Below are 27,998 nucleotides of genomic sequence, written 5' to 3'. Positions count from 1 at the left end.
ATATAAGAACAAAGTGGCACCATAATATTATTTTCTTTATAATAAAGTGGCACCAAAGAGACATATTATCTCTTAATATTAAGAAGTCGAGAGAGGCAAAAGACATTCATATTTCCATTTCCAAGCACCTGACTTCCATGTTTATCATAGCATCCGATAGCTCTGTCAATTAGTAACCATTGCATTGCTTCCCTTCCATGATTCCTGGTTATATAGAAGTTTTGCTGAAATTGTGAGCAACATTCATAATGGAAACTAGCGTTCAAGATCTTTTCTGAGGCGGGTTGTTGAGCACCAGCAAGACTCCATTCTTCCCTTCAGATTATTCCAGGTTATGTGGTTAACCAAAGATTCAAACATTGCAATATGATTTCTTACCAGTTGTTACAACAGTCCGATATATATAGCAATAAGCTACAACTTATATCATGAGGCAAATTATCTTGCTTAATATCATAGGTTAGACATTCTCTAAGTTAGAATTATTTATGGCAAATAAAAGCCAAGTAACCATGTTATGAAATCATGATTTATTATGCCACTGAAGATTAGAATTCAAATGATAATTTTTGCAAGTCTTAAAGAATACATTCTTCAAATCACAGATTGTGATAAGCTGGAAACATATAATATTCATGAATCAGCTGAGAATCAACGGACAAAGCCGATTGCTCTGAGATCCGAGCACGTAGGACTCACCGGCTGTATAGCCATGGAAAAGGTGAAGAGGTGAGATGGAATCTGCAATGACATAGAAATAAAAGTCAGATATAATGCAATAAATTTAAAATAATTTTATTAAATAGCTCATGCTCCTACATATTGTTGTTCCCTTGTTGTCAAGTCGAGTGGTGGTGATCAAGTCAATGAACCCATCAAAAAACCTTGGCCAAGGTCGTTTTAAGGCATGTTTTCCATCTATGATCACTTGATGTCAGTGGAGCCAGTTATTCAGACATGTCTGTTTATAACTGTGCAGACATTCTAAACACCAGAATGCTCAGGTGGTTGGACTAAAAGTATCCCAAGGCCGATCTCGAGGTAGGGAGGGCCTTTTTAATTCAATAGATTGTGTGGGGATAAGTATGGTTCGACGTTGGGAGGTTAAGCCTAAGTCAATGCTTCTCCTCTTACTGAAAGTCGAGGCTTGCACAACGAACTAAAGACTCACTGGATATTACTTGTATGTTCTTCTTCTTTTCATGTTGAGCATTTACTTTACTTGTATGTATTGAAAGATAGTAAATCATTATTCCAGTTATTATAGTTGATCATTGATACAGTTATATCAATTAATCGTTATTATAGTTATTACAGTTGATCATTGTTACAGTTATTTTCAGTTAATCGTTATTATAGTTATTATAGTTAATCATTGTTTCAGTTGATCATTGATATAGTTAATTTAGTTGAGCTTGGTTATTTCAATTAATCATTGTTTCAATTGATCATTGATATAGTTAATTTAGTTGAGCTTGGTTATTTCAATTAATCATTATTATAGTTATTATATAGTTAATTTAGTTGAGCTAGGTTATTTCAGTCAAGCGATGGTAGTTAAAAGCAATTAATATCCCATGAAAAGGAATTCAGTTATTTGTTCAATATTTTGTTGGGAAAAATTCATTATTGATCATCTCTGTTTTGTTATGAAAATCTGTTTGTTACAGTAACTAAGATGACCATTAAACAAACATTATAATATTCTAATAGAAATCCATCTGATTTACCATACCCCTTTGGCAAAAATGAACCATCCAATGTTGGCTACTATGATCAATGCCAAATAGTAAACATTTTCAAAGCAAATAAAGTACAATCATACAAAGAAATATAAAGTGCATCTGTTTAATTTCAAAATTCAGGAATGAAAGTTTTCATGCTTAGTATTGAGACTTGGACTTTGCATGACTCAGAAAATTAAACAGATGTAACTTCTAATTGTGTATTTCATTGACTATATTTCTAAGTTGTAGGGCTCGACCTTGCTAGCTAGGTCCGAGTTTGGGTCCAAGTCCTTCTCGGGTCCAGATTCGTGGTGGGTTTGTGGCTAGTTCGGGTAGGGTCTTCGCCATAGATTGTGGGTCCGTGGGGGTCTGGGCTGTTGATAATTGTAACTCAGAAAGGTAAGTTAGAAGTAGAGTCCAAGTAGGACTCTAGTTTGAGGAAGTAGAATTCAAGTGGGACTATTCTTAGTCACCTAACTAATTAAAGTAGTCACCTAAGAAGGAGAGTTCAACTAGGACTCTACTTTATGGAAGTAGACTTCAAGTAGGACTCTACTTTATAAAAGTATACTTCAAGTAGGACTCCACTTTTCCCACCTACTGTTATAAAGTGAAGCTAAGGGTTAAAATAGAATTCAATAATCTTTCTTAAGGACATAGAGAGAGAGAGAGAGAGAGAGAGAGAGAGAGAGAGAGTTTCTGATTTATAGTGGGCAGAAAGAAGAAAGTTTACAGCAGTTAACAACGAAGGAGAAGATAGTAATACCAAGTATATTCTAGGTTTGCTGTTTTGTTTGTAACTTGTTTCAGAGCCATTTTCCCATGTAATGGGAGCTCTTGTAAGTTCTGAAGTTATTTTGAACGATGAACTGATTGAAGAGCATATGAACTGTGCATGAATGTGTTTTGCTTTTCTAGTTTTCTGCTGCTTTTGTTTGTTAAATAAATCTATTAGTGTAAATCTAGAACTGATCTATTTACCTAGACACTGGATTTAAGAAATTAACATGGTATCAGAGCTATAAGCTCTAAAAGAAAAACACAAGACAAATATGACAGCCAATAGTCTCTGGTTTGAGGACAAGCTAGATGGGGTTTCAAACTTTTTCGAAGGCAAGAGTCAATGCTTCTCAAAGGGCAAGACTTGTTGGAGAATGTAGAAAGGGTTCTTCCACTACAAACAGATCTTGCACTTTAGGCAACATAGGATAAGGACACTGAAGGACAAAGGGTGATTCTAGATGTTGTAAAGGATCACTTGATTTTGCATATAGCAGAAACGACGAAAGCCAAGGACATGTTTGATGCAGAGGTAAAACACAACGGAAGCAAACACAATAGCAATAGGAACTAGCACCAACAAGAGACAGATTATAAAATTCTTCTATTTAATTTATCAAATGAACCGTACATACATTAGCTCTTCCTGCAGATTTCTTCTCTTCGTAACTTTGTTTCCAGAAACTTTGCTCTCAAGCCCTGACCTAAACCTAAACCTAAGACTCTACTTATACTTGCTAAGACGGTCTACGAAAAATTCTAGATTATTGCAAAATAGAAAATTCTAGATTAGTATAGAATGGGGAAGAATGACCCCACAATGATCTGTACAAATCCCAAGAAAATTATCTTATCCTAATTACGAAATCAAGATAAATTTATCAAGTCGGCTCATGCATAAAACTTGACCTAAATACATAAAACTTGACCTAAATACTTTATATAAAACTTTGACCTAAATACTTTATGTTGGTGCTCTTGCACCAATGTTTAATGCCTTGGTCTCTTTTAAAGTGACAATATGAACTAGAGGATGGTTCTGAAGGACAAGCTTCGAGAATCTCAGATGACCAAATCTAATAATGTTACCAATTACCTTGTGAGAATCACATAGATCCATGATCAACTTGCAACAGTTGGAGAAAAGATCTTGGATGCAGAGCTAGTGAATGTAGCTCCAAATGGTTTCATCAAGCCATGGGAACCATTTGTGAAGGGAATTTGTGCTCGAGAAAACATTCCAGATTAGCAGAGGCTATGGGATGATTGTATTCAAGAGGAGACTCGAGAGGAGTTTAGATCGAACAAGCAAGGAGACGGTGATGAAAACTTGGCCCTCATCACCAAGACTAAAAAAGCAAAGTGAAATCTTTCACCAAAAAAGGTAACAATTATGGAGGACATCATCTTGAAAGAAGAAAGACTTAAGCAAAATCAAGTGCTTTGTTTGCAATAAGCAAGGTTGCTATGCTTCTTAGTGTCCAAAGAAGAAGAAAAGGCATAGGGAAGACACAACAAGTAGCAACAGCAACAACAACAGAGACTCAATTGAGTGAATTTACAACAAAGTTTGAGAACGATTTTTCCCTTTTAGCCTGCCTTTCTACCAACACTATGGTTAGAAGTGCTTGGTACTTGGACAGTGGTGCGTCCTGTCACATGACTGAAGCATGAGAGTTGTTCAGTCAACTTTCTGAGTATGACTGAGGGACCACTATAGAGCTTGGCAATGATGCCTTGTATGCAGTTAAGGGACAAGGAATCGTGAGGTTCCAACTTGAGTAAAGAGGATCAATTGATGCTCAGGAAGTGTTGCATGTACTTGGTTCGAAGAAAATCTTGTTGTCCATCTTAGTCATGGAGGACAAAGGTTACACAATCACCTTCCAGAAAGGGCAAGTGTTTATCTGCCCAAAGGGAGCCAATCCAGACATAGCGACGAGGATTGGAGTCATGGAAGGCAACTTATATAGGCTACAAGGTAACTCCATTCAACAATTGGTGCATAACAGTGAGAGCTTGTGTGAGTTGTGGCATAAGAGGATGGGGCACTTGCATCACAAAGCACTACTTTTATTGAGAGAGATGGTCACTGGACTTCTAGAGTTTAGTCTAGAGCAACGAGGAGTATGTAAAGGTTGTGCTCTTGCCAAAAATGTCAAAGCTTCATTTCCCACCAGTGAAACTTGATCCAAAGAGATTTTGGATCTAATACATTCCGATGTTTGTAGGCCTATGTGAGTGGCATCAATAAATGGTGACATCCTATTATGTCACCTTCATTGATGATTTCTCGAGGAAGACCTGGATCTACTTCATGGAGACCAAAGATGAGGCCTTCAATCTATTCAAGGAGTTCAAAGCTCAAGTGGAGAATCTAGTAAGGAAGAAGATCAAGGTGCTGAGATTAGACAATGGGGGTGAGTATACCTCAAATGAATTCAAAGTTTTCTTCAAGGATGTAGGAATCAAGAGCGAGAAGACAATTGCTTATAATCCGTAACAGAATGGGGTTGGAGAGAGGAAGAACAGATCTATCATCAGTTTTGTGAAGGTCATGATCCATGATCAGAGTTTGCCACCGTTTCTATAGGCAGAAGCATGCACCATAGCTGTATATTTACAAAATAGGAGCCCTCACAAGGTTTTAGAGGACAAGACCCAAAGGAGGCATTTATAGGGATTAAACCTGAGATGGGACATCTTAGGATTTTTGGTTGTCCAATCTATATTCATGTGCGTATGAAGAAAAGGACAAAGTTGGAGTCCTTAGGTGAAAAGGGCGTTCTTGTGGGATACAGTGAAGAGTCAAAAGCCTACAGGGCCTTTATACCAGCACACTGGAGGATAATTGTGAGCAAGGATGTCAAGTTTTGAAAAAAAATGGCCTCCAAGAAATCTCATGATCCACCCACAGTTGTAGAGGATATGTTGCAAGAGGATTCAAAAGGTGAGAAGTGTTCACAAACTTTTAACACAAAGGGCCAATCTGTAAGAGAAGGACAATTAACCCCTTTTGAATTAGTTAGGAGGCCCAAATGGTTTGAGAAGACCTTGCGAGATGCTTGGGAACATGTTGAGGCTCCTAGAACCACATCTAGGGAGAGTAGGCCTCCGTAGAAGTCTCCGATGTATATGGCCTTGATGACCAACATCGTAGACTCAAAGCCTTCTAGCTTTGAGGAAGCAACTAGCCAACAGGTGTGGAGAGATGCCATGGTGGAGGAGCTTAACTCCATCGTGAAGAATGATGTTTGGGAATGTGTGCAAAGACCAGTGGGGAAGTCGGTAGTGACTTCTAGATGGTTGCTCAAAATCAAACATGTAGTAGATGGTAGTGTGAATTATAAAGCAAGATTTGTGGCTAGAGGATTCTCTCATAAAGAGGGAGTAGACTATGAGGAGACCTTTGATTTTGTTGCTAGATATTCTTCCATCCAAGCTGTTACATCCATTACTTTAGAGTTTGGGTGGAGGATTCACTTGATGGATGTGAAGACAACAGGGGTTTGAGGACATGACAGAGAGTCACATGTATGCGTACTTAAGAAAGCCTTGTATGGATTCAAACAACCCCTGAGCGCAAGGTACTCCAGGATCGACAACTATTTGCAAAGCATGGGCTTTACCAAGAGTGAGGCAGATTTTAACCTATACTTAATACTAGTTGGATCAGAGATCCTCATCTTGGTGCTCTATGTGGATGACTTAATTCTTACAAGGGCAAAGAAGTTGATCGTTGAGTACAAGTCAAATTTGGTAACAAAATTTGAGATGAAGGACATTGGGTTGATGCATTACTTTTTGGGACTTGAGGTTTGGCAAAGATCGAGAGAGATCTTCCTTGGACAAGGGAAGTATACACTGCAGAATGTTAAGAGATTCAAGATGGAGAATGGTAGATCAATGGCTTCTCCAATGGTAACCAACTTGAAGAAGGTTGATTGTTCAAAGTCAGAATTGGCAGATTCCAGACAATACAGGCAATTAAGTGGCTCATTGATGTATCTCATCAACACTCGACCAAACATTTGTTTTGCTATAAACACCTTGAGTCAATATATGGTAGAGCCAAGGCAGGTTCATTGGATTGCAGTAAAGCATGTGCTTAGATATTTGCTGTGCACAAAGGAGTATGCTTTGCAATACCTTTGTGGTGACGGGGTAAAGTTGCAAGGGTATTTTGATTCGGATTGAGCAAGGAGTGATACAAATTGGAAGAGTACTTTAGGGTGGTGTTTTAGTTTAGGGTCAGCCATGATTCCTAGTTCAGTAGGAAGCAAACCTCAATAGCACTTAGTTCAGTCAAAGTTGAGCACATGGCAGCCAATTTGGCATCATAAGGTACTTACAAGTTTATTTGATCAGGATTTGGAGCCTACTGTGATTATTTGTGATAGTCAGAGTTGCATAAATCTCTCAGAGAATTCAATGTTTCATGATAGGTCAAAACACATTGATATCATATATCATTTCATCAAAGACAAGGTCATGAAGGGGGCAATTAAGCTTCAGTATATTTTGATTGATGAACAAGTTGTAGACATACCAAACCCATGGTAAAAGGGAAGCTTGTTTTCTTTTGAGACAAGCTTGGAGTGGTGGTGAATGCCTTCCTCACTAAGAGGGAGTGTTGATAATTGTAGCTCAGAAAGGCAAGTTAGAAGTAGAGTTCAAGTAGGACTCTAGTTTGAGGAAGTAGAATTCAAGAAAGACTACTTTATCCACCTAACTAATTAAGTTAGTCACCTAAGAAGAAGAGTTCAAGTTGGACTCTACTTTATGGAAGTAGACTTCAAGTAGTTTTCTATGTACATAGACTTCAAGTAGGACTTTGCTTTATAGAAGCTAAGATACCGATGCGCCTAGGATTCAGTTGGATGTGTCACGATGCGCAGATGCATTTGGAGTCTACACGGATGCTAGCAAGAAGCGCTTTCTTTGCCTATAGATGTGCGTGAGATGCATTAGAGAGCATCCAGAGAGAATCTAGAGAGCATCCGGGTGCATCTGGAGAGCATCCAAACTTTTTGAGTGCCCATTCACTTGACTTATAAAACATGTGTTCAATTGATTTTTTAAATTATATTTTTGCTCCTTTTTGCCCCAAAACTCTAAAACAATCCTAAAAGAGGCCATTCATTGCTCATTCTTCTCATTTTGTTTGTTGCTGGGCTCTCTTCTCATTTGGTCTCTATTTTGACATTTTTTATGCAAGGTCATTATTTTTGAAGATGATCACTCGTATGGTGTTTAATAGCTTCTACAAAAGATGTCTAAGCATCTAAGGTAAGTGTTTGATCCATTTCATGAACTTTTTTAATGCTTTTTTTTAATATGTTCTTTGAATTTTTCAAGTTTTTTCCTTATTTTTTTTAAAGAAATGAAGGAACAAGTTTAGCTATCTTTTTTTAGTATTTTTGTATCTTATATTTAATCTTGTATGTTTGATTTTCATAGTTTATTTAAATATTTCTAAATTAATTTTTTAAATTTTCTTATTAGATTCATATTTTGTATTGTGCAAGAATGACCACTATTGGTAGTCAAAGTTCAGCAGCAGGGCAAGGTGTGAACAAAGTGATAACTTCAATATTGATGTAGCATCTCCATTATGGAGACACGCCACAAGATTATCATAGGTTTCAAGAGGTGGGTCATACATTGGAAATGCAATGTATGTCATAGTAAACCATTCAACAACTCATATTCTTCGGTCAGAGCTCACTTTATGGGCCCTATTGGTAAATGAATAGCATTGTGCAAGAGAAACAATGATGGAAAAAAGCATGAGCGATGCACAGTTAGCCGAATTTATAAAAGAACAAGAAGTTGTTGATCGTTTAGTGAGCAAATCAAAAACAAGTTTGTATAAACCTTCATCCACAAAGAGCAAAGTGAATGTGCCCACTAATCATGTTGCATCCTCCAAACATCCATTCTTGGAACTGCCAGAGGAAGATGAAGAAGTAGAAGTTATTACCCACAAAAGAGGTCCGTTGGATCAAGCATTCAAAATAGAGGCAAGAGAGCTTGCTGATGAAGCAATTGCACATTGTCTTTATGCCAATGGTCTTCCTTTCAATTTAGTAAGATTGCTATATTGGAAGGAAATGGTCAAAACCATCCTTAAAGTGCCAGCTGATTACATTAGTGCTGGGTTTGAAAAAGTGCATACTACTCTTTTGCAAAAGGAAAAGATTTCTATAGACAAAGCTCTTCAACCAATTAGGACTTCTTGGAAAATTACCGGTATAACTATTGTATCTGATGGATGGAAAGACACAAGAAACTAACCATTAATTAATGTGATTGCAATGTCTCTCAAAGGGGCAATGTTTTTGATGGTGATTGATTGTAAAAGACACGTTAAGGATTCACAATTCATTTCTAAAATTCTCATTGAAGCAATAAAGATGGTGGGCAGTGAGAATGTGGTCTAGGTGGTCACAGGGAATTCTTCCAAGAATTGTAAGGGTGGAGGTGCTTTGGTTGAGTCTTGATATGACCATATTTTGTGGACACCATGTACAATACACTCTTTGAACTTGGTCATGCAACAAATTTGGCACCCAAATAGATTGGGTGAAGCAAATATACCCAAAGGGAGAGGAGATACAGATGTTTGTGACAAACCACACGTCACAATCCATATTCAGATATTGTCCAAGTTGGAGTTGTTGAAGGTAAATTATAAAATTTAATTAGTTAGTTTCATTTATTTATTTATTTTGAATAAGTTTTATATTCATGTTCAATTATCTAATTATTACTTGTTTATAACTTTGCTTTATATTTGCTGTCATATTGTCAACTTGCTTAGGTTGTTGAGACTAGATTTGCATCTCATATTGTTGTCATGAGACGACTCCTCAAGGTGTGAACACCATTGAGCCAAATGGTTATTTGTAACCAGTGGGGCGTATGGAAGGCTTCAAATTTAGAGAGAGCCTTGAAGGTAAGGGGTATGATCTTGGATGAGCATTGGTGGGGTGGTGTGCAATTTTTATTGGATTTCACCGAGCCTATCATGACTATGCTACACTTTACTGATGCAGATGCATCGTGCTTGGGGAATGTGTATGATGGCATGGACACCATGGTAGAAAAGATAAAACTTTCCAAACAAGCACATGAGACTAGCCCCATTGATTGTGAAGTCTTGTGCAATAAGGTGGAGGCAATCATTCATCATCGTTGGGAGAAGATGACTACCTCATTGCACCTCCTTGCATATGCCTTATCTCCAAGGTACTATAGCTAGAAAATACTTGCTATGTTGGATAGAGTTGCACCATATGCGGATGAAGAAGTGGCTATGGGGTGCTACATTGCATTTGCAAGACTGTTCCCAGATGATGAAATGCACAAAAAGGTGAGGCTAGAATTTGGCTTATTTTTTTCATGATCAAAACTTACTCCATATGCAATAAAGGACCAAAATGACATGGGCGCTATTACATGGTGGTACATGTATGGTCAACCATTCAAGAATATACAAACTCTTGCAATCAAGATCCTCTCATAAGTAAGTTTTCATTTATTTTTGATTTAACAATTGTATTCTACAATTTAGTGTTTAACATTCTTTAATTTGCTTTTCATTTGTATGTTTAATTTTATAAACACTATTTAGGTTGCAAGTTCTTTTATTGTTGAACGGAATTGGAGTACATACTCCTATATCCTTTCAGTGAAGCGCAACCGGTTGGGCTCAAAGAAAGCTGAGGACTTGGTTTATATACATACCAACTTGTGTCTTTTGTCACGTAAGGAGGATGGATACAAGTGTCAACCAAGCTTTGGGATGTAGCCCGTGAATGTGCAAACTTGGATACAACACTTCGGGATCTTATTGTGATGACAAATGATGATGTTGATAACATCATGGCATGTCCATCTAGCACAACTAGAACCATGTTTGGTTCAAATGAACATACAAGTCTTGCTACAGAAGAAGATGATGAGATGTTGTTTTTTTTTGAGAATCCTTATGATTTTGACTGACTGAATTTGATTTGTGAATCTTGAGCCTTGACTCTTGATTGATCAACATTGAACCATGAACTATGTTTTGATTTTTTAATTCAAATTGCATTGGAATCTTGAACTTGAGTAATTTACTAATTAGACATTACTGTTATTTCAATTTGAACTATCAGTGGTGAAGTATCATGCTTGGAATGGTTTATTTTTGTATATTTCTTGCATTTCTTTGCATACATAAATTATAGCATATACTATACATACATACATACATACATATATATATTTATTTTTTTTCAAAAAAATAAATATTTATATATGGACGCATCTAAATTTATCCAAAATCCTCCCCAAAAAAATTTGCGCATCAGCACCCCGCACCCGCATCAGAGCTAGCATCGGTAACTTAGCATAGAAGTATACTTCAAGTAGGAATCTACTTTATGGAAGAAGACTTCAAGTAGGACTCTACTTTTCCCAACTGCTGTTATAAAAGAAAGCTAAGAATTCAATAATCTTTCTCAAGGACATAGAGAGAGAAAATCATAGAAGAGATTTCTGATTTTCAGTAGGGTAGAAAAAAGAAAGTTTACAATAGTTAACAACAAAGGAGAAGGTAGCAATACTAAGTATATTTCAGGTTTGTTGTTTTGTTTGTAACTTGTTTCAGAGCCATTTTCCTATGTACTGGGAGCTCTTGTAAGTTCTGAAGTTATTTTGAATATGAACTGATTGAAGAGCATATGAACTGTGTATGAATGTGTTTTGTGTTTCTAGTTTTTTGTTGCTTTATTCCGTTAAATAAAGCTAGTTGTGTAAATCTAGATCTGATCTATTTACCTAGATACTGGATTTAAGAAATTAACATTGACCAGGTCCGCGCCACAGACTGTGGGTCCGTTGATTCGCGAACCCACAAGGATCCACAGTTTGCGTTCAGACCCTACCCAAACTTGTCGCGGACCCTCAAGGACCCACAAGGAGCCATAACCCATGAGGCAAAAAAGTGCGTTAAAAACACTAAAAATTATATTATTTTATTTTGGTACAACTATATATATACACACACACAAACCACGATTTAAGCCAAGATGAGCCTTCATTAATTTGTGTATATATTATATCAAATTGCACTTTACTAATGGTACCATTATAAGATGCAATCAACCAAAATGGTATAACACTACCATTAGTAAATTGCTAGTTGATATAATTTAAAATTAAATGGTACAACTCACACACACACACACACACACATATATATTCAAGCTCACCATCAATAAAATAAAACATGTGACACTAAATATCAATAGCAATGGAATTAATCCAAATCTAACACAAAGGTGATTTAAAATATCACACCAAATTGAAATATATATTGAATAATTGGGAATCACATTGGTAGTAAAGCCCACTCCTAAATGTTGTCTCTTATTTTACCCCACGACCCCAAATGGAATTTTATTTTTTTGCCTGAACCTGTGAACCCAAACTTGAATCCGAATCCGTCCCTGAATTTGAACCAACAACTTAGCTATATTTCAGTGCTACCCCAAGTTTCCAAGACGACAATTTTTTTTGCTTCGCTAGGGGAGAACTACTTAAGTATAGGGAAATCTTAAAACATATAGAGAAATTTGAATGATTTGAGCAATACAAATCCACAAAACCCGAACAACACCTGCATGCAAGAACTTGTCACAGAGAAGAAAAGACAGAAGAGGCAAGGGTTTTGCTCTGAAAATATGCAAATGATATTTTTTTGGAGTTGGTGTAAGGCTGTGATCCCACGGTCCCTTAGACTCTATGGTCTTGTGGACATCATTAAAATCCTCTTTCATTCATTCATTGTTACTATGCATGTAATATTAAAATAATAACATACAAAATTGAAATACACCCAAGAACATACTTTGAAATTCATTGTCAATGGTAACAAGATCAATAACCTGCAGGTTTGACATTGATTCTAAAAGTGCTGCTACAGATATTGGATGAAGAATATGTCTTCCAAAGTTCTTTTCACTCTACACCAATTGGGGTTACAGCGTTACACCCCTGAAACTACACCTTGAATTCATTGTAAGTGGACTAATATTAATACAAACAGGTCATCTATACTGTTCTGATCATGATATAGGTTTGTAACAGCAAGATGTCACCATGATGCGACCTCCAATATTCACCAGATCTTCCACAAAGGACCCAAATCAACACAAAACCAGCCTAGCACTGATAGTTCTGTAATGCACTCTTCGTACTTTCCCATAACCTTGCAAACAATTTTTTCATATGATTATGGGCATGTAGCATGACTGTGACAACATTCTTAATTTTATGATTCTTACTGTAATGTTGACAATTACTAATAAGGGGACCCCAAATAGCAAGAATTAACTACCGCACAATACTAAGCAAATAGAGCAAATCTACAAGGAGGGGCCCACTTTAATATTAAAAAAGAAAAATGTGTTTAAGTGCAGATGCAACCTATCCCATTGGGGATGCCTATCCATTCCCGGAACTTCCTAGGCATCCCCAACTGTCATTGGGACGTACAGCCATGCCCCCTAATTTTTAGTGATGTCCCCGAGTTTCCAGGACATCCCCTATCATTTTTTTGAAAATTTGGGATGGGGTGGGGATGTCCCCTAGCTGACCCTTCATCATGGAAACATCTCTGATAGAAGGACGAAGTTTTTCAGGCCGGGGACATATCCTCGGGTAATAGATTCTGATACATTTGAAATCAGAATAGCTGTTTTGATTCTCATATGAAGGTATAGAAGCAAACAAAATTAAATAAAAAAATACTTTTTATTTTTCAATGCCAGGAAACGTCCCTTGTTTAGGTCCACCATGCCTTGGATGTCCCATAGCCATTTCAGGGATGCCTAGCCATCCCTAAATACAGGGGACGTTTCCTAGCATTTAAGATGGTTGGGATGGCATCGGTGATGGCAGGTGGCTGTCCCCTCATCCCTGAAATGGCTAGGGGACGGGGACGGTGGGTTTTGCGACATGGGAGGTTTCTCTATGTATCTTTTTATATTTCTCTTAAGTTTCTCCTGAAAATCCAGATGTTCTATAAAATAAGTTCCATTTCCCTGGGTATGACAATACAAATTTACAAGTTTGGATTGCAACAGCTTCTATTCTGATGAACAAAATGGGATGCACAGGTGTAAAATTAGTGATAAATCCATGCCTGGTTCTTAAAACTGATGTATTTTGAGCTACAAACTTGTTTAATGCATATTACTAACTGGAAATCCTTACATGGTCACATCATGTGCTAGGAGAGAGCCTTACATGAAACTATGGATTGTTACCTTAGGCTATAGCTATTTGACAAAAACTGGCAGATGAAGTCCTTGGGCTACTCTTAATTCATTGGTTGAGATGAGTTGAATTGGTATTCTACTGCCAACAGATTACATTTTCAGTCTATTCATTGGATTGCTTGTTTAATACAGAGATGAGTTTATCTTAACAAATTGAATAAGTAAATCTAATTTGGTAGGACTTTGTGGACTAAATATTGGTTCAGGCTTAAAGAAGCCAGAGTCAAAGTACACTTGAAAAACTGCTTGCTTAATGAAAATCTTTAACAACATAACAGATTGAACTTTTCAAATATCTGATGTGTGAAATTTTTCACTATCTGCAGCTTGACCCAGCTGTACAAGAAGCCTTTGACGTAGCTTATGAAAATATATGGGCCTTTCATGATGCTCAACGGATTCCCGAACAAGTTGTTGAGAACATGAAAGTAAGATCTTTATTATGAAAATCAACCATTTTTTACTATTAGTAGACAATTTTTCAATACTATACTATAATGCCAAATAATTTTGTTTTATGTGGTAGCTTAGATGATCAAACTGTACTGGATATGATGCGCCATTAATTCTCTGCAGGGCGTACAGTGTAAACGAGTTGCTAGGAGTATATATGCAGTGGGTCTTTATGTGCCAGGTGGAACTGCAGTCCTACCTTCAACAGCTTTAATGCTGGCTGTGGTATGAATCGAACTTTGGAGTGGTTTTGAATTTGCTGTTACTTGCAAAACAAATCTGCTGTTCTGCTAAGTTTTACTAGACTGTACTGGCATCCCAAGATTCTATTCCCATTATATGTTTTTGTTTGTCGCAGCCTGCAAAGCTCGCAGGCTGTAGAACTATTGTACTTGCAACTCCTCCAAGGCCTGACGGTTCTATTTGCAAGGTATGCTTGCTTGTTAAAAAGAAAATTAGTTCATTGACTCATTAGAGCCAGATTACCTTCAATGGGATTTAGTTTGATTAATAAACTGCCTGACACTGAACCATCTATTTGACATGCAGGAAGTGCTTTATTGTGCAAAGAAATCTGGAGTCACTCACATACTAAAAGCTGGTGGTGCACAGGTATGTCTACTTGCTTATTCCGCTTCACTGCTTTCATCATGATTATTTCTAATCTTGTCATTTGATGGATATATTGTGATCTATTTTTAATTAAAATAATCTTCAACCTTTTCCTGTATCTAATTTTTTACTTTTCTTGGAGGCAGGCAGTTGCGGCTATGGGCTGGGGTACTGCTTCATGTCCAAAGGTATGTTGATGGATCAAGTAATATTTATGTGCATTTTACCAAGTTCATCCTAGAAATGATGCAAGATAATTGTACAAGATTAATGAAATTTTAATAAGAAATGTAATTGGAATCATAACCACCTTTATTGTGTGATCATAACCACCTTTATTATGGAATTTACAATTTAGACTAAGTAGTCAGTATTGAAATTTTAGACATCAAAAGTTTGAGATCTCATTGGGAACAAATCCTATACTTATAAGGTTCCTTAGCTTATTCAATTTAATTGATTGTTACCAAAAGTGTATCACAGTTTTTTTTTTGCGATTTTAATAGAACACAGAGATTCAGACATCTATATTCAGTGAGATCTTTCTCTCTGCTAATGAAATTTTCCAATTTTTATAATTGGTACTGAAGCCTTGACAAAGAAGGGGAAAGATTTCAATTCCTGAAGGTGGGGCCCCTGGCCCACATAGTCAGCAGTTTGAATGGCTTATGGTGGCAATTCCATAATAATTTAATTCTTTTTTCAATCCTTCCCAAACCTCAATATGATCAGCAGAAAACATGAGAAACGAGTTGAGTTGACAACATAATCAGCTAGCAGATTCACTGCTTCGTTCAGTTCATGAAGGTAGTGAGTGGAAAAAAAAACGTCCTCAATGTTATTGCAAATGGGAATAGCTTCATTAAGATATGATTTCAGTTCATGAAGGTAGTGAGTGGAAAAAAAAAACATCCTCAATGTTATTGCAAATGGGAATAGCTTCATTAAGATATGATTTTGACTTCCGATTGGGACAAGTGAAGAGTCCCCTTCCACACTCAACTGCCTACAACTTAACTCTCTAGCCAGGTTGAGACCTTTAACTACAAGCAACCATTCTGCCACATTATTGGTAGAGATGCCTCTAATAAACAATGCTCTCACAAATTTCTCTTGATCATCTCTGAAAACATCATCCACACCAGTCCAACTATGTTTCTCTTTCAAAGCAGTGTTGAAGTTAATTTTCAGGAATCCATTGGGTAGCTTTGTACACATGCTATCTTCCAAGCCATTTCTTTAGCTCTTAACCAATTAATGGGGTATATGTATTGATCTTATATTATTTTATATATCAATTATATATGGGGTATATTATATATTATATAATTTATCAATTATACATGTATGTAGGAAGGTTGCATTCAGGCGAGGTACTTGGAGACTGGTATTGGTACAACTATTATTTAAAAGAGCAAAGAGGGGTGCTTGGAGATGCCAAATCATTTTAAACATATTTTAATATTCCATAGAAAACCTGAAAATAGGGTATATATTTTTAAAACTAAATATGAATATAGACAAAGTTTCTAAGGAACTTGAAGGCAATAGCCCAATAAATTGAGTCTTTCAACATTGTAAACTATTTTGCTATTCTATGTGATTATATAATGAGAGTGTGGATATAGATTATATTTTTGAGAATATGAATATAGACATACTCACAAGAATGCAGAAAGAAAATGTATATCATAGGAATTTTTCTGACTCCGAAGGATCTAATAGAATTCACCCCTGTTGTGTATATCACAAAAACTACATTAATGATTTAAAAGAACAAGAAGAATATAGAAAATATGAATATTTTTTGAGTTATGCATTGAATTTCAAATAGCTAAATGGCATTTTATTTGTGGTCTTGTTGGCTCATGTTGACTCCTACCCTATAGTTGACTTATGCTTTCCATTCGGGGGTGTGTTTATTTTCTAGCTTCCCTGTGCATTTGACTTTTAATTTTTAGGGATTCTTGTTTTATTAATGTGGGATTGGATACCTTTTGCAAGGGAGACAATGAGAGTCTTTAGGAGACCACAGTTGAAATTTTCTTGAATTAGAGACATTTCTGGAAAAGTCTCCAGCATTGGAGACATGTCCCGGTCTTTGAGATGCGTCCCCAAGGGCCAGAGATGAATCTTCGTGCAACTATGATATGCATGCATGCATGCTATATATACATATCATAGTTACAATACTTGGACTTGACAAGGTCTTGACAAATTGAAAAGCCAAGATATTTAGGGATTTTTTAAGATTTGAACTTGGTTCATGCACCCTTCAACAAATAATTATTAAACTTTAAAGAGCCAATAATCTCATTATATAGAAGCTAATTTGATCACATACTCAAGTATACATTGATCACATAAGTATACATAAATTTTTGTTGAAGGAAATATTGTACTTAGGTATACAAAAATAGTCAAGTGTATACAAAAGTCATGGAACATGAAATCTAGGGTATCATTTTTTTAAAAATATCAATACAAAAGCTAGGAGTCTATGGCTTAGAGGAGCTTGCAGCCCTTTTGCATGGGCATCTAAGATAGGTCTTGGATGACATTGCAACCATGATATTTGCCCCTATCTCAGTGAATGAATATAGACACGCTCACAAGAATGAAGAAAGAAAATGCATATCACAATAAAATTCTAGACTCTGAGGGATCTAATAGAATTCACCCCCATCGTGTATATCACAAATTCTACATAAATGAATTAAAAGAACAACAAGAATATAGAAATTGTGAATAGTTTTTTGAGTCTTACATTGTATTTCAAATAGCTAAATGGAAAATATTTGTGGTCTTGATCACTCATGTTGACTCTTTCCCTATGCTGGGTTATGTTTTCCATTTTGGGGTGTGTTTATTTTCTAGCTTCTCTATGCATTTGACTAATGACTTTGAAGGTTGACTAGTGAAAACATGTCTCTTTTTAAGATTACGTTTGTAATGAACATATACTAGATCATTAAACTTTTTTATTAACAATCTATTGCGCTTCCTGGAGTTTATGTGCTTAAATATATTTCAATTGCATTCACAACCTGAAGCACTACATAGTTGGCTCGATATGTAAATGACAATCCTTTGAATATTTGGTGCTTTAGTACTTAACATTTGCCACCAATATTTGAGATGAGAAAAAGATAAAAATCAATCTTATTTCCAATTTTAAGTTTCAATATTTAATTATACGATGAAAAATAAAATTTGATTACATTTTAAACTTAAATTATGCCCTTAAATATTTTTTTACTCGGTTGCAATGTTGTATGACTAGCTTTGCATTTGACGAGAAAAGACTCTATCTTGTAGACTATATGGTTGATATCACCAGGCAACTTCTGCTCTATACTAAGTAGAACCCATCAAGAACCTCGTCATCTGCCTTAAAACAGAGGACTATTGGAATGCGGGATTGAGGAAATAAGTGGATGCATAGAGGGGCTTGTGAAGCTAGAGGTGCCATCTTCTATTAGTGATCTCCCAATGGGGTGATATTTACCCTCAATTCCCTCATAGATGGCTCTAAATTCCTTTGCCCTATCCAATCCCTCACATATGCAGCCCATTGTAGGCTTCTCTGCATCAACAATTCTTGGGAGAATTACAAAGGGCTTGGTGAATTGCAAATATTGCGAAACACTAACTTTAAGTAGGTGTAAACAAAAATAAGCAAATAAAAGAGAACTAGGAGTAGAAATTAAAACATAATTTAGAACTACAATTAATAATTTCCTTTTTTAACCTTTGTGCACAGTGCCTGTAATCCCAACTCATTGAAAATACAATTTGCCACATCAATCCTTGCGTAGTCATAGCATAGGATGAGGAAGTCTATTCCTACCGACAAACATACATCTCAAAGCTGCTTTTGACCAAATCAAGGATTGTAATGTGATGAAATTAATAGTAATCTATTTATTCCTGTTGATGTTTAGTAGCTTTTATTAGATAGATCCTACGGGACTAAAATATTGAATATATATATATATTATGTGAGATATGATGTATATATATAAATATATGACTAAAATACTATTAGGAGATATTAATATAATGTATATAATAAATATACACACACACACATATATTTGTACACGCGCGCACACACATATGGTTACATAATCAATTATTATTATATTAATTTCACCATAATGAATAGACATGTCCCATGAAGGGACATGTCTCTCTCATTGCCTCATTACCAAATATAAATGCAAGAGAGATTGTTACATTTGAAACATATAGAAATCCCAGGCAGTAATATTCTATTTGCAGCAATCCTCTAATTTTATCATTGTATCAGAGCAGCTATGAACTCCTGGGATAAGAGATTTTAGGAAAGCTGACAAGGAGGCGGAATACAAGAGAGTAAAATTGAGGAATAACTTTGCTCTTGCAAAATTACAATTGAGGCAGTGCTATTATGTAATATTAGAGAAGATTCACTCCCAGTCTCTTATGTTTTGCAAATATTAATGTCTGTTGGAGTGCTCTTAAATGTGTATCACACATCAATATCGGACCATACTCGCTCACCTCAGCGTTGAAAACGAGTTGTCACCTCATATATCAAAAACTCAATCTCTGAACATTGTTTCTCAGTGATCTCAATGTAATGTTGGATCTGAATTCAATTATGAAGTCCTGCAGGATCAATCCACGTGCAATGGATGTCACATGCGCTCGGTCCAAGGCTGATATAAAAAAAATGATAATAAAAAATGATTGATGTCTATTGATGCTTTTGAGCTGCAATAGTTGTGTGGTCTTGCAATGTTGTTCGATAGTCCATGCGCTTGGTGATCAATATTGACGAGCTAGTTGGTTGCTCTAAAAATTAACACACCTTGCGACAGGGGAATCACTAGAGCATCAAATACCAAAAGGGGATTATATGGGGCACCATTTAGAGATAAAACAAAGTCAAAGCTTATGGAAGTCAAAAGGTAACATTCACAATATTAAGAGGAAGCACGATAAGGAGGTAAGGTGGCGAAGTTTGGAAGTATGAAAATAATGGAAACATAGACGAAAAGAGGAGTATTGGGGAATATAAAGGACGACAGAATACAAAGCATCTCATAAATTGGACGACACTTAGGAGACCTAGCAGACAACAAACGTAGGATATAGCAAAGAAAACATATGCTTTGAAAGTTCAACATGATAGGGCTTGTATTTGATAAGCTTAGTTCATCTTGGATCGAAAGGTTCCATTTTTCTACTGGCAGCGAAAGTCATTTTGGTCATCAGTGAGCATCTTCCATTTGTGAAGTTCGTTGGTGTGTTGGAGCAAGCCATCTTTAATCTAGATTGAATTTCATATTACTCCATCGACACTTACCATTTGGGAGCGAAATGAAATCATGTTCTAGGTTTGACTTTTTCTAAAAGGATGTTTTTACGCACAAATTATTGAAGTTAAGCAACAACATTTACTTTAAGGACCTCAAGATCAAAGTGGCGTAGTTTTCTTATTGGGCTTTTGGGAAGATGTTTGATGCACAGGCGATGTTATACACAAACTATACGAGATGTTGCTGCCCCGACTTTATAGGCAAAGGATAATCGATTTTCATTCTATGCATTATTTGACTCTACATGTGATTGGAACCCATTATTAGCAATTTTGCGAAATAATGTAGATTGTAGTCAACCTTTCAGAATTTTACTGGTAGACCTACTTAGATTTGTTTTAAAGGAGGTTGAATGAAAAAGAAATTTTTTTTTATATAATATAGAGAATATATGTTCAAGTCTATATATATATATATATATATATATATATAGGATCTCAGAAGAGTGGATTAAATCAAAATTGAGGGAGCAGATAGAGGATATATTTTAGTTAATTTGAGGGACTCTAGCACCTGACACTTAATTAGAGGTAAATTTGAACGAGGAGCTCAAAAGTTGATTTCAGATTTAGTGGGAGTTTTGTCACCTTATTGGAAGTAACCTTGATAAGGAGGTAAAAAAGGCTAGCATTTCTTCGTGAAGAAATCCAAGTGAAATCCCAAGTAATACATTCTTCTTTATGAGAGATAAGTTTGAGGTGAAAACCTTATTCTCTGATATGATTCATGGTGGATCTCATGACAACACCACATGACAGTACCCTTGGTGACTTCATGTAAACTTTTGATGTCATGTGTGTATGGGCTTGCCCCCTATGTACATCACGAGGAATTGATGACTTCCAAATGATTATTACGTGTATTTGCATAAGTTTTTTTGGAAGGTGACGATATTACAATAACTTAAATCATGATATACATTTTATATAAATATTGAAATAAATCATGATGGATTATATCTTGTAAATCAACAACTAAGTGTTAGATGTCATTCAATTGAGGGTCTATAAGTTGTTTGTATAGATATATCATAGTACTTGTTGAATGTCATGTGACGTGATATTTAGGAGGCCATTACCTTATTTTTGAGTACTTGGTGAATGTCATGTGTTGATATTCTTTATGCCATTACTTAAAGAGTATTTGGTGAAATCATGTGTTGATATTTAGGAGGCCAATACTCATGATATCAAAATGGTGGAAATCTTTTGATAAAAATATCCTTAAAATTATCCATTCCTAATATTACCAATGGTGTAATATCTATCCTGTGTTTATCCTCCCTAGCTAAGAGGGATTGTTGATGTTTTGTAGCTTCTGTCGGATAAATCTTATGAGACTAAAATATTGAAGATATATATATATATATATATATTTCTAAAATATTATTAGGAGAAATTAATATATATACATACACAGACACATATATATATACACATACATACAGACACACACACACATATATAGTTGGAAACAATTCTTCAATTGCATGTTGTCAGTGATGTTACATAAATATTAGTATTAACTGAGCGATGAAGAGTTTGTAGTACCTTGCATATTTCAGTATTGACCAAGCAGTTGGTAATGAAGGCATTTTAGTATGAACCAAGCTATTGGTTAATGAAGGATATCTTGCTTGCAGTATTGACTGAGTGGTCATGCATCAAAGGACTCGCATTATTTATCGAGCATTCAATCTCAGTATTGATCGAGTGACAACAAAATGCAATTGTCTAATATTTAATTGATTGAGGCCGACTATTTGGATGTTTATTGATTATTTGGAAGGGTATTCAAGCTGACTTGTCCTAGCTTATGATAGATAAGAAAGGTCAAGTTGTGAGGATAAGATGTACAAGTGGAATATGAAATAAAATGGATGTATGAGCGAAGGCAAAGGCAAAGCAGGATAGTGTGGAAGATAAGCCACAGAGAACATTTGATCGGTAAGGATCCAGAAGTCAAGCCAAAATAGAGATCTGAATCTACAAAGATAGTTGCTTCATAAATCAGGTCAAATTGCTATTACCTTCTAACCATTGTAGCAATAAAGAAATCTTTTAACAAAGTTGACTTAACAATTATATTGTAAATCCTCTAACAAGGTGACATTTCATGATTGAATTGTTTGAAGACCTCTAACCAGGCCACTCCTTACAGGGTGATCTAAATCCTCTAACAAGGTCATAATTAACAGTATGTTTTGTAACACTTAACAGGGTTGGCTCCTAATAGGGCCTACCTCAGAAGAGTGAAAAATATTGTAACTAATTGCATGGCGGTTTTCCCAAATTGGGTTTCCATGTTAGATCTTGGTGTCATCTGTGTTTATGTTATTTTCTTTGTGTTGTATGTTTCTACAACTAAGTTACTATAGAATAAAACAGATTAATAATCATAAGATTGCTTTTTTAACCAAGTGATAGTAATATTCTAGTGTTAACCGAGTTGGACAGTAATGCATGATTAGTGAAAGTTTGAATTCACATCTAGGGACAAGGAATTGTTTTTGTGGTAACTGATTTACCCCTCCCCTCTCAGTTACACTCTTCATTTCCAACATATATATGGTTACATAATTAATTATTATTATAATACTAATCTTACCATAATGAATGAACATCTCCCATGAAGGGACATGTCTCTCTCTTTGCCCAATTCCCAAATATAAATGCAAGAGACATTGCTGCATTTGAAACATACAGAAATCACAGGTAATATTATTTCATTTGCAACAATCCTCCTGCTTTATCATTTCCAAGACAAGCGAACTCCCTCCACCATATGTATTGGCTCATTAGGCTAAGGAGCTATGTGTGATCGTATCATAGAAACGAGACTTGGACTTGGCATAGACTTGACATGGATAACCCTACTTGGGAGTTAGCAAAAACTCAACAAGACTCAACAAAGAGAAACCCCAAGAAATTTAGAGATTTTTAAGGATATAAAACTTGTTTTATGCACCCTTTATTAAATAAACCTCAAAGACACAATTATATCATTAAATAAAAGCTATTACACAAGCTTACTTCAATCACATAAGTATAAACACAAATTGTAGCTTTAGGAAATAACGCACCTAATATATGAAATATTCTTAGTTGTATACAAAACTCATGGAATGTGAAATCCTTTACATCAAATATTCCAACCAAATAAAAAAAAACTACAAGTCTATGGCTCAATTGTTTGAGGAGTAGAAATCTTTCCTATGAAGGCATCTAACGTATTCCTTGGATGCTATAACACGCATAATATTTTCTTAACTATGAATATGTAAAGATTTGCAACAAGGGATATCTATTGTGTAGATTTTTATGATCAGATTCATCATTGACCTTTACTTGCTTAGACTCATAATTTGGTGGGGGTTTGGGGGACACCAAAATTTGGTTAAGGGTAGCACCCCTTGCAAGCAATTGATTTGAGAGAGAGAGAGAGAGAGAGAGTTGTAGAGAGATAGGTCTAGATCTTTAGGGAGGAGAGAACAAGATAAGGAGATGTAGAGATGGGATAGATGAGGAGTGATAGGGAGTGAGATTGGTCTAAAGTCTAGATCTTTAGGGAGGAGAGAACAATATAAGGAGAGAGAGAGGGGAGAGATGAGGAGTGATACAAAGTGAGATTGGTCAAAGTTTAAAGAAGATAAAGTGAGTCAGATAGAGAGGGCAAGAGAATGTTGATAGGAGCTTGTTGATTACTGAAATTTGACTAAGTTTGAAAAATTATTAGTACGATAATAGATAGTTTCTATTATCTCTGTTTAGTGTCTAATGGCTATCTATTGTAATCTCCTGTAAATATTAGAATGTTTCTAATATTTATTTTTTTGTTTCTAGAATAGAATGTTTCTATTTTTTATGATTGTTTCTTAAGGAACATCATTCAGTCTCTTATATAAATTGATCTCTTGATCACTGTGAATATCAAGCAAATATTTACCAATTACTTTGTATTATGGTATCAGAGCCAATACTTTAAATTTTTTCAAAAATAATTATAATTTCATGGTTGAAATTATCTGTCTTTTATTTTTGAAATTATTTTCATGCATATTTGCTTCCAAAACCTTTGGTTTGAATAGGGTTTTCTACCAAAAAATCACGCCATTTTGTCTGTAACTCATGCGAGTTTTTCTAGTCTGCAAACTCACGCCATTTTATCTGCAACTAGCGCAACTAAATCCTCTGAAAATCGAGGGTTATTCTCTGCTGTTCACGTGGAGGTCTATTGGGCGCCATTTCTTTGCAACCCGCGCCCAAATTTTATTGCCACTCGCATCCAAATTTTTCTAAAAATTGTGCGTTTGTTTTGTGGCCCGTTTTTTCCATTAAAAAAAAAAGTGGTCATTTTCTTGCCTATTTGGAGGCGTCTAGGTTTTTTTACAAACCTTTGCTGTTTATTTGTGCCCAGATTTTGCAATTTTCTCTGCAAATCCACCATTTTTCTAAGCTTTTTTTGTAACCAGGGCCGTTTTTGTTCAAAACCCTAAATTTCTATACCAAATCAAAAAACTTTTTACAGATACTTGGTGGGCTTTTTGAGAGCTCAAATGAGTTAGCAGATTTTTCTGGGTGCCTTGATTTTTGTGCCAACAGATTCAGAAACTGACAACATATTTTTTTTGGTTTTTTTGAGCTCTCTTTTGGATACCCCTTTAATTTTCTTAGGTCTTTTGTTTTTTGCCTTGAAGTATGTGCCTTCACATATTTTCACACTTTTTTACTGAAAAATGTGCTATGGCATCTCTTACTAATATCTTGCTCAAGGGAAATCAGAAGTTCAGCGGTTGCAATCATGGCACATGGAAACAACAGATGCTAACCATCTTCGAATATCGAGACAACGATAAGGTGGTTATGGTTCATAGCAGTCTTCTTAGCAGAGGTCCTCCGCTCCGACTTTAGAAGGCTCTAGGAAAAAGAACATTCAATGCAAGTACTGCCAAAAGTATGGGCACATGAAGGTTGAATGTCAGAAGTGCTTAGCTGCCCTATCTAAGCAATCTGGTTTGCAACTCACAACGAACAATGCAGAGCATACGGAGCAGACAAAATCTGCCTTTTATGCCTTTTGACAGCTTCGTGCTCTGGATAGATAAACCATTAAGGGAGGGTATTACAATAATAGATGGTTTCTATTATCTTTATTTAGTATCTAATGGCTATCTATTGTAATCTCCTTTAAATATTAGAATGTTTCTAATATTTAATTTTCTGTTTCTAGAATAGAATGTTTCTATTTTTTATGATTGTTTCTTAAGGAAACATTATTCACTCTCTTGTATAAATTGATCTCTTGATTACTGTTAATATCGAGCAAATATTTTCCAATTACTTCATTATAGTTATAAGATCTTAAACTTAAAATTAGCATTTTAGCTCCTAGAGATTTGAAACCACTCTCAAACATCTTGACAATATATACATGAAATATAATCTAAAGTATAAGAAATTATACTTAAATCTTATATCTCATGTATGTATTCTACTGAAGAGAGTGCAACATACTTGAAGACAAAGATGGAGAGTTAAATGTTATATTTCATGTATATTTATGAATTATACCTAAAAAAATGCAAAATTCTGAGACTTAAATAGGAAAAAAGTTCAGTTTTAGTCTTGCTTGAGCATCCAAACTCGCTTGGACTTGGTGAGGGAAAGCCTCACCTAGACTTGTGTGAGGGTCACTTGGCTTGGGACTTGCTAAGTTTCAAAACTATGTATAGCGATTCACAAATGTTTTTGGCCACATCCACATGGGTTTTGATCCATGGATGCTTGTCAAGGTCTTCCAATATGAGGTCAAGGCATTAGGCTATACATGGAGTCCAAAATAGTGTTGGCCACCCCTCCATCAAAAGTCTACCTACAACAACATAAGTTGTTGCATTATTGATCATCACTTGAACCACATTCTCCTTATCTGTTTCAAGTAGAACTTTCTCTAAAGCCTCACAAAGGAATGTGCCACTGTTTACATGTCCTAAAGCATCAATTGGCTTGATGAACACAGTACCACATGAAAAAGGAGCAAAATAAACGATTCATAAAACATAAATTAAAAATATTAATCACTAAATTAAATTCAATGCATTTAGGGAAGTACAATCATTTGCGGAAGAAACAAGAATATTGGGTAGTGCTCTATTTCTTCTATTTGTCCAACTATTGGTCATGATGGTGCAATTCTTTTTGCTCCATATCAAGCATTGCTCCTCTATTGTGGCTTTTACATCAGCCAACTTTTGACTAAAAATTGCCCCCTTTGATTCATTGTTAATAGGGGCTTTGAACCCTATCCTACAAATAGTTATGACATCAACCATATTGTTCCAAAAAAGAGATCTAACACATCTCACAAATAAATTAAATAAGTGTTCTAAAATGAAGAGTTCAACTTTAAATCTGAAGTCAACAAACATCAAAATATAAAAAATCGTGCATTACTTAACCAAATAAGAATTACTTGATTGCATTGAATAGAATGGTGCAATAGTACCAAAAATCTCCAATTTGACATTTAGCTGCATTATGGACCTCATTGTTCCAACCCATCCTGTACGATTAAGAACTAGTAATTTTGCGTGCAAACAACTGAATCCATCCTAGATTTGCAAATGCTAGAACCACAACTAATACTCCCACTCCCACTAGTACAAGCACTAGCACTAAGATGAAATCGAGGTATGGAAGAAGCCTCTCCAATACCACCAATGCATGACAACTCCTCCCTTTTCCTCTACTTTGATTCTTTTTGCATCCCACAAGTTTCTAATAGCATTGGCATCTCATGAACAATCTCAATAGGGCATGATCACATACCAATGCATCATCGCATATGCATGCAACATGATACATCAATCTATTATCTCCATAATAAGTTGTTTTGCACTATGTACATTTCATCTTTCCTCTTTTTTGGCCATGTCCAATATTAACATGTTTCCAACAAGAGTTGTTTTCTATTTTACCCAATGTTTTTAGGTTAGGGGGACAAGGAAACAAGTTCTTAGGACGGATTTGTTTTCCGTCTTTGGGGACAGTGGGATTGATAGAGGGGATGACTATTAGAATATTGTAAAGTTTCTTCAATGGTCATCTTAGTTAGTCTTTAGTTTATTAGGTAGTTTCTATTTTTGTCTTTAGTTCACAATTGTTTCATGATAGAAATGTCTTCTTTGTAAATCTATATAAGGAGCTTTCATCTCTTCTATTTAATACAACATTGATTTACCATAATACTATATTAGAGCAGGTCAATAGGATTCCATAAATTTTGGCAATTTTTTAAAAGAAAAATTGAAGACTCTTGGATCTGGATTTTTTTTCAAAAATTTATTTTTTGATTTATTGAAATAAAAAATGTTTATGGTTCGTCTTCAATTTTTTTTGCTGAAAATCACAAAGCTTGGTCATGAGTTTTGATTGCATAATTTCTTGGTTTCAGCAAAAGTCTAATTTTTGAAGGTTCCATGTACTTGCATGTGTTTTTTGTTGGTTGCATGTTCTTGCATGCGCTGTGTTACCATGTGAGTCTCATGTTTTGTTGTGTGAAGGTTTCTTTGATGGGTTTTATTATTTTTCCTTTAGAAATTATTTGTTGGGTTTATAAGTTTTTCCTCAAAAATTTATTGTTTGGTTTTATGGTGTTTTCCTAAAAAATGATGCTTTGTATCCTAATTGTAACAATTGAAATTTCTAAGGACTAAAAACCCTTGAGATTTT

General features: G+C 35.4%; 1 protein-coding gene across 2 annotated transcripts in view; it reads left to right on the top strand.

The window, feature by feature from the left end:
- Positions 1-27,998, top strand: part of HDH (histidinol dehydrogenase) — a 58,181-nt gene that overhangs the window by 8,633 nt on the left and 21,550 nt on the right. For both annotated transcript variants that reach the window (XM_089811357.1, XM_089811355.1), the window contains exons 5-9: positions 14,164-14,265; positions 14,414-14,515; positions 14,649-14,720; positions 14,840-14,902; positions 15,049-15,090. In XM_089811357.1, the coding sequence (XP_089667483.1) occupies positions 14,164-14,265; positions 14,414-14,515; positions 14,649-14,720; positions 14,840-14,902; positions 15,049-15,090 (381 nt within the window). The remainder of the gene's footprint in view (positions 1-14,163; positions 14,266-14,413; positions 14,516-14,648; positions 14,721-14,839; positions 14,903-15,048; positions 15,091-27,998) is intronic.

Source organism: Cupressus sempervirens, chromosome 11 (genome assembly GCF_028749045.1).
Source record: "Cupressus sempervirens isolate cs-2001-9-10 chromosome 11, ASM2874904v1, whole genome shotgun sequence".
NCBI lineage: Eukaryota > Viridiplantae > Streptophyta > Pinopsida > Cupressales > Cupressaceae > Cupressus > Cupressus sempervirens.
The sequence above is the reverse complement of the archived record's forward strand: the minus strand, read 5'-3'. Positions and strand labels throughout refer to the sequence as shown.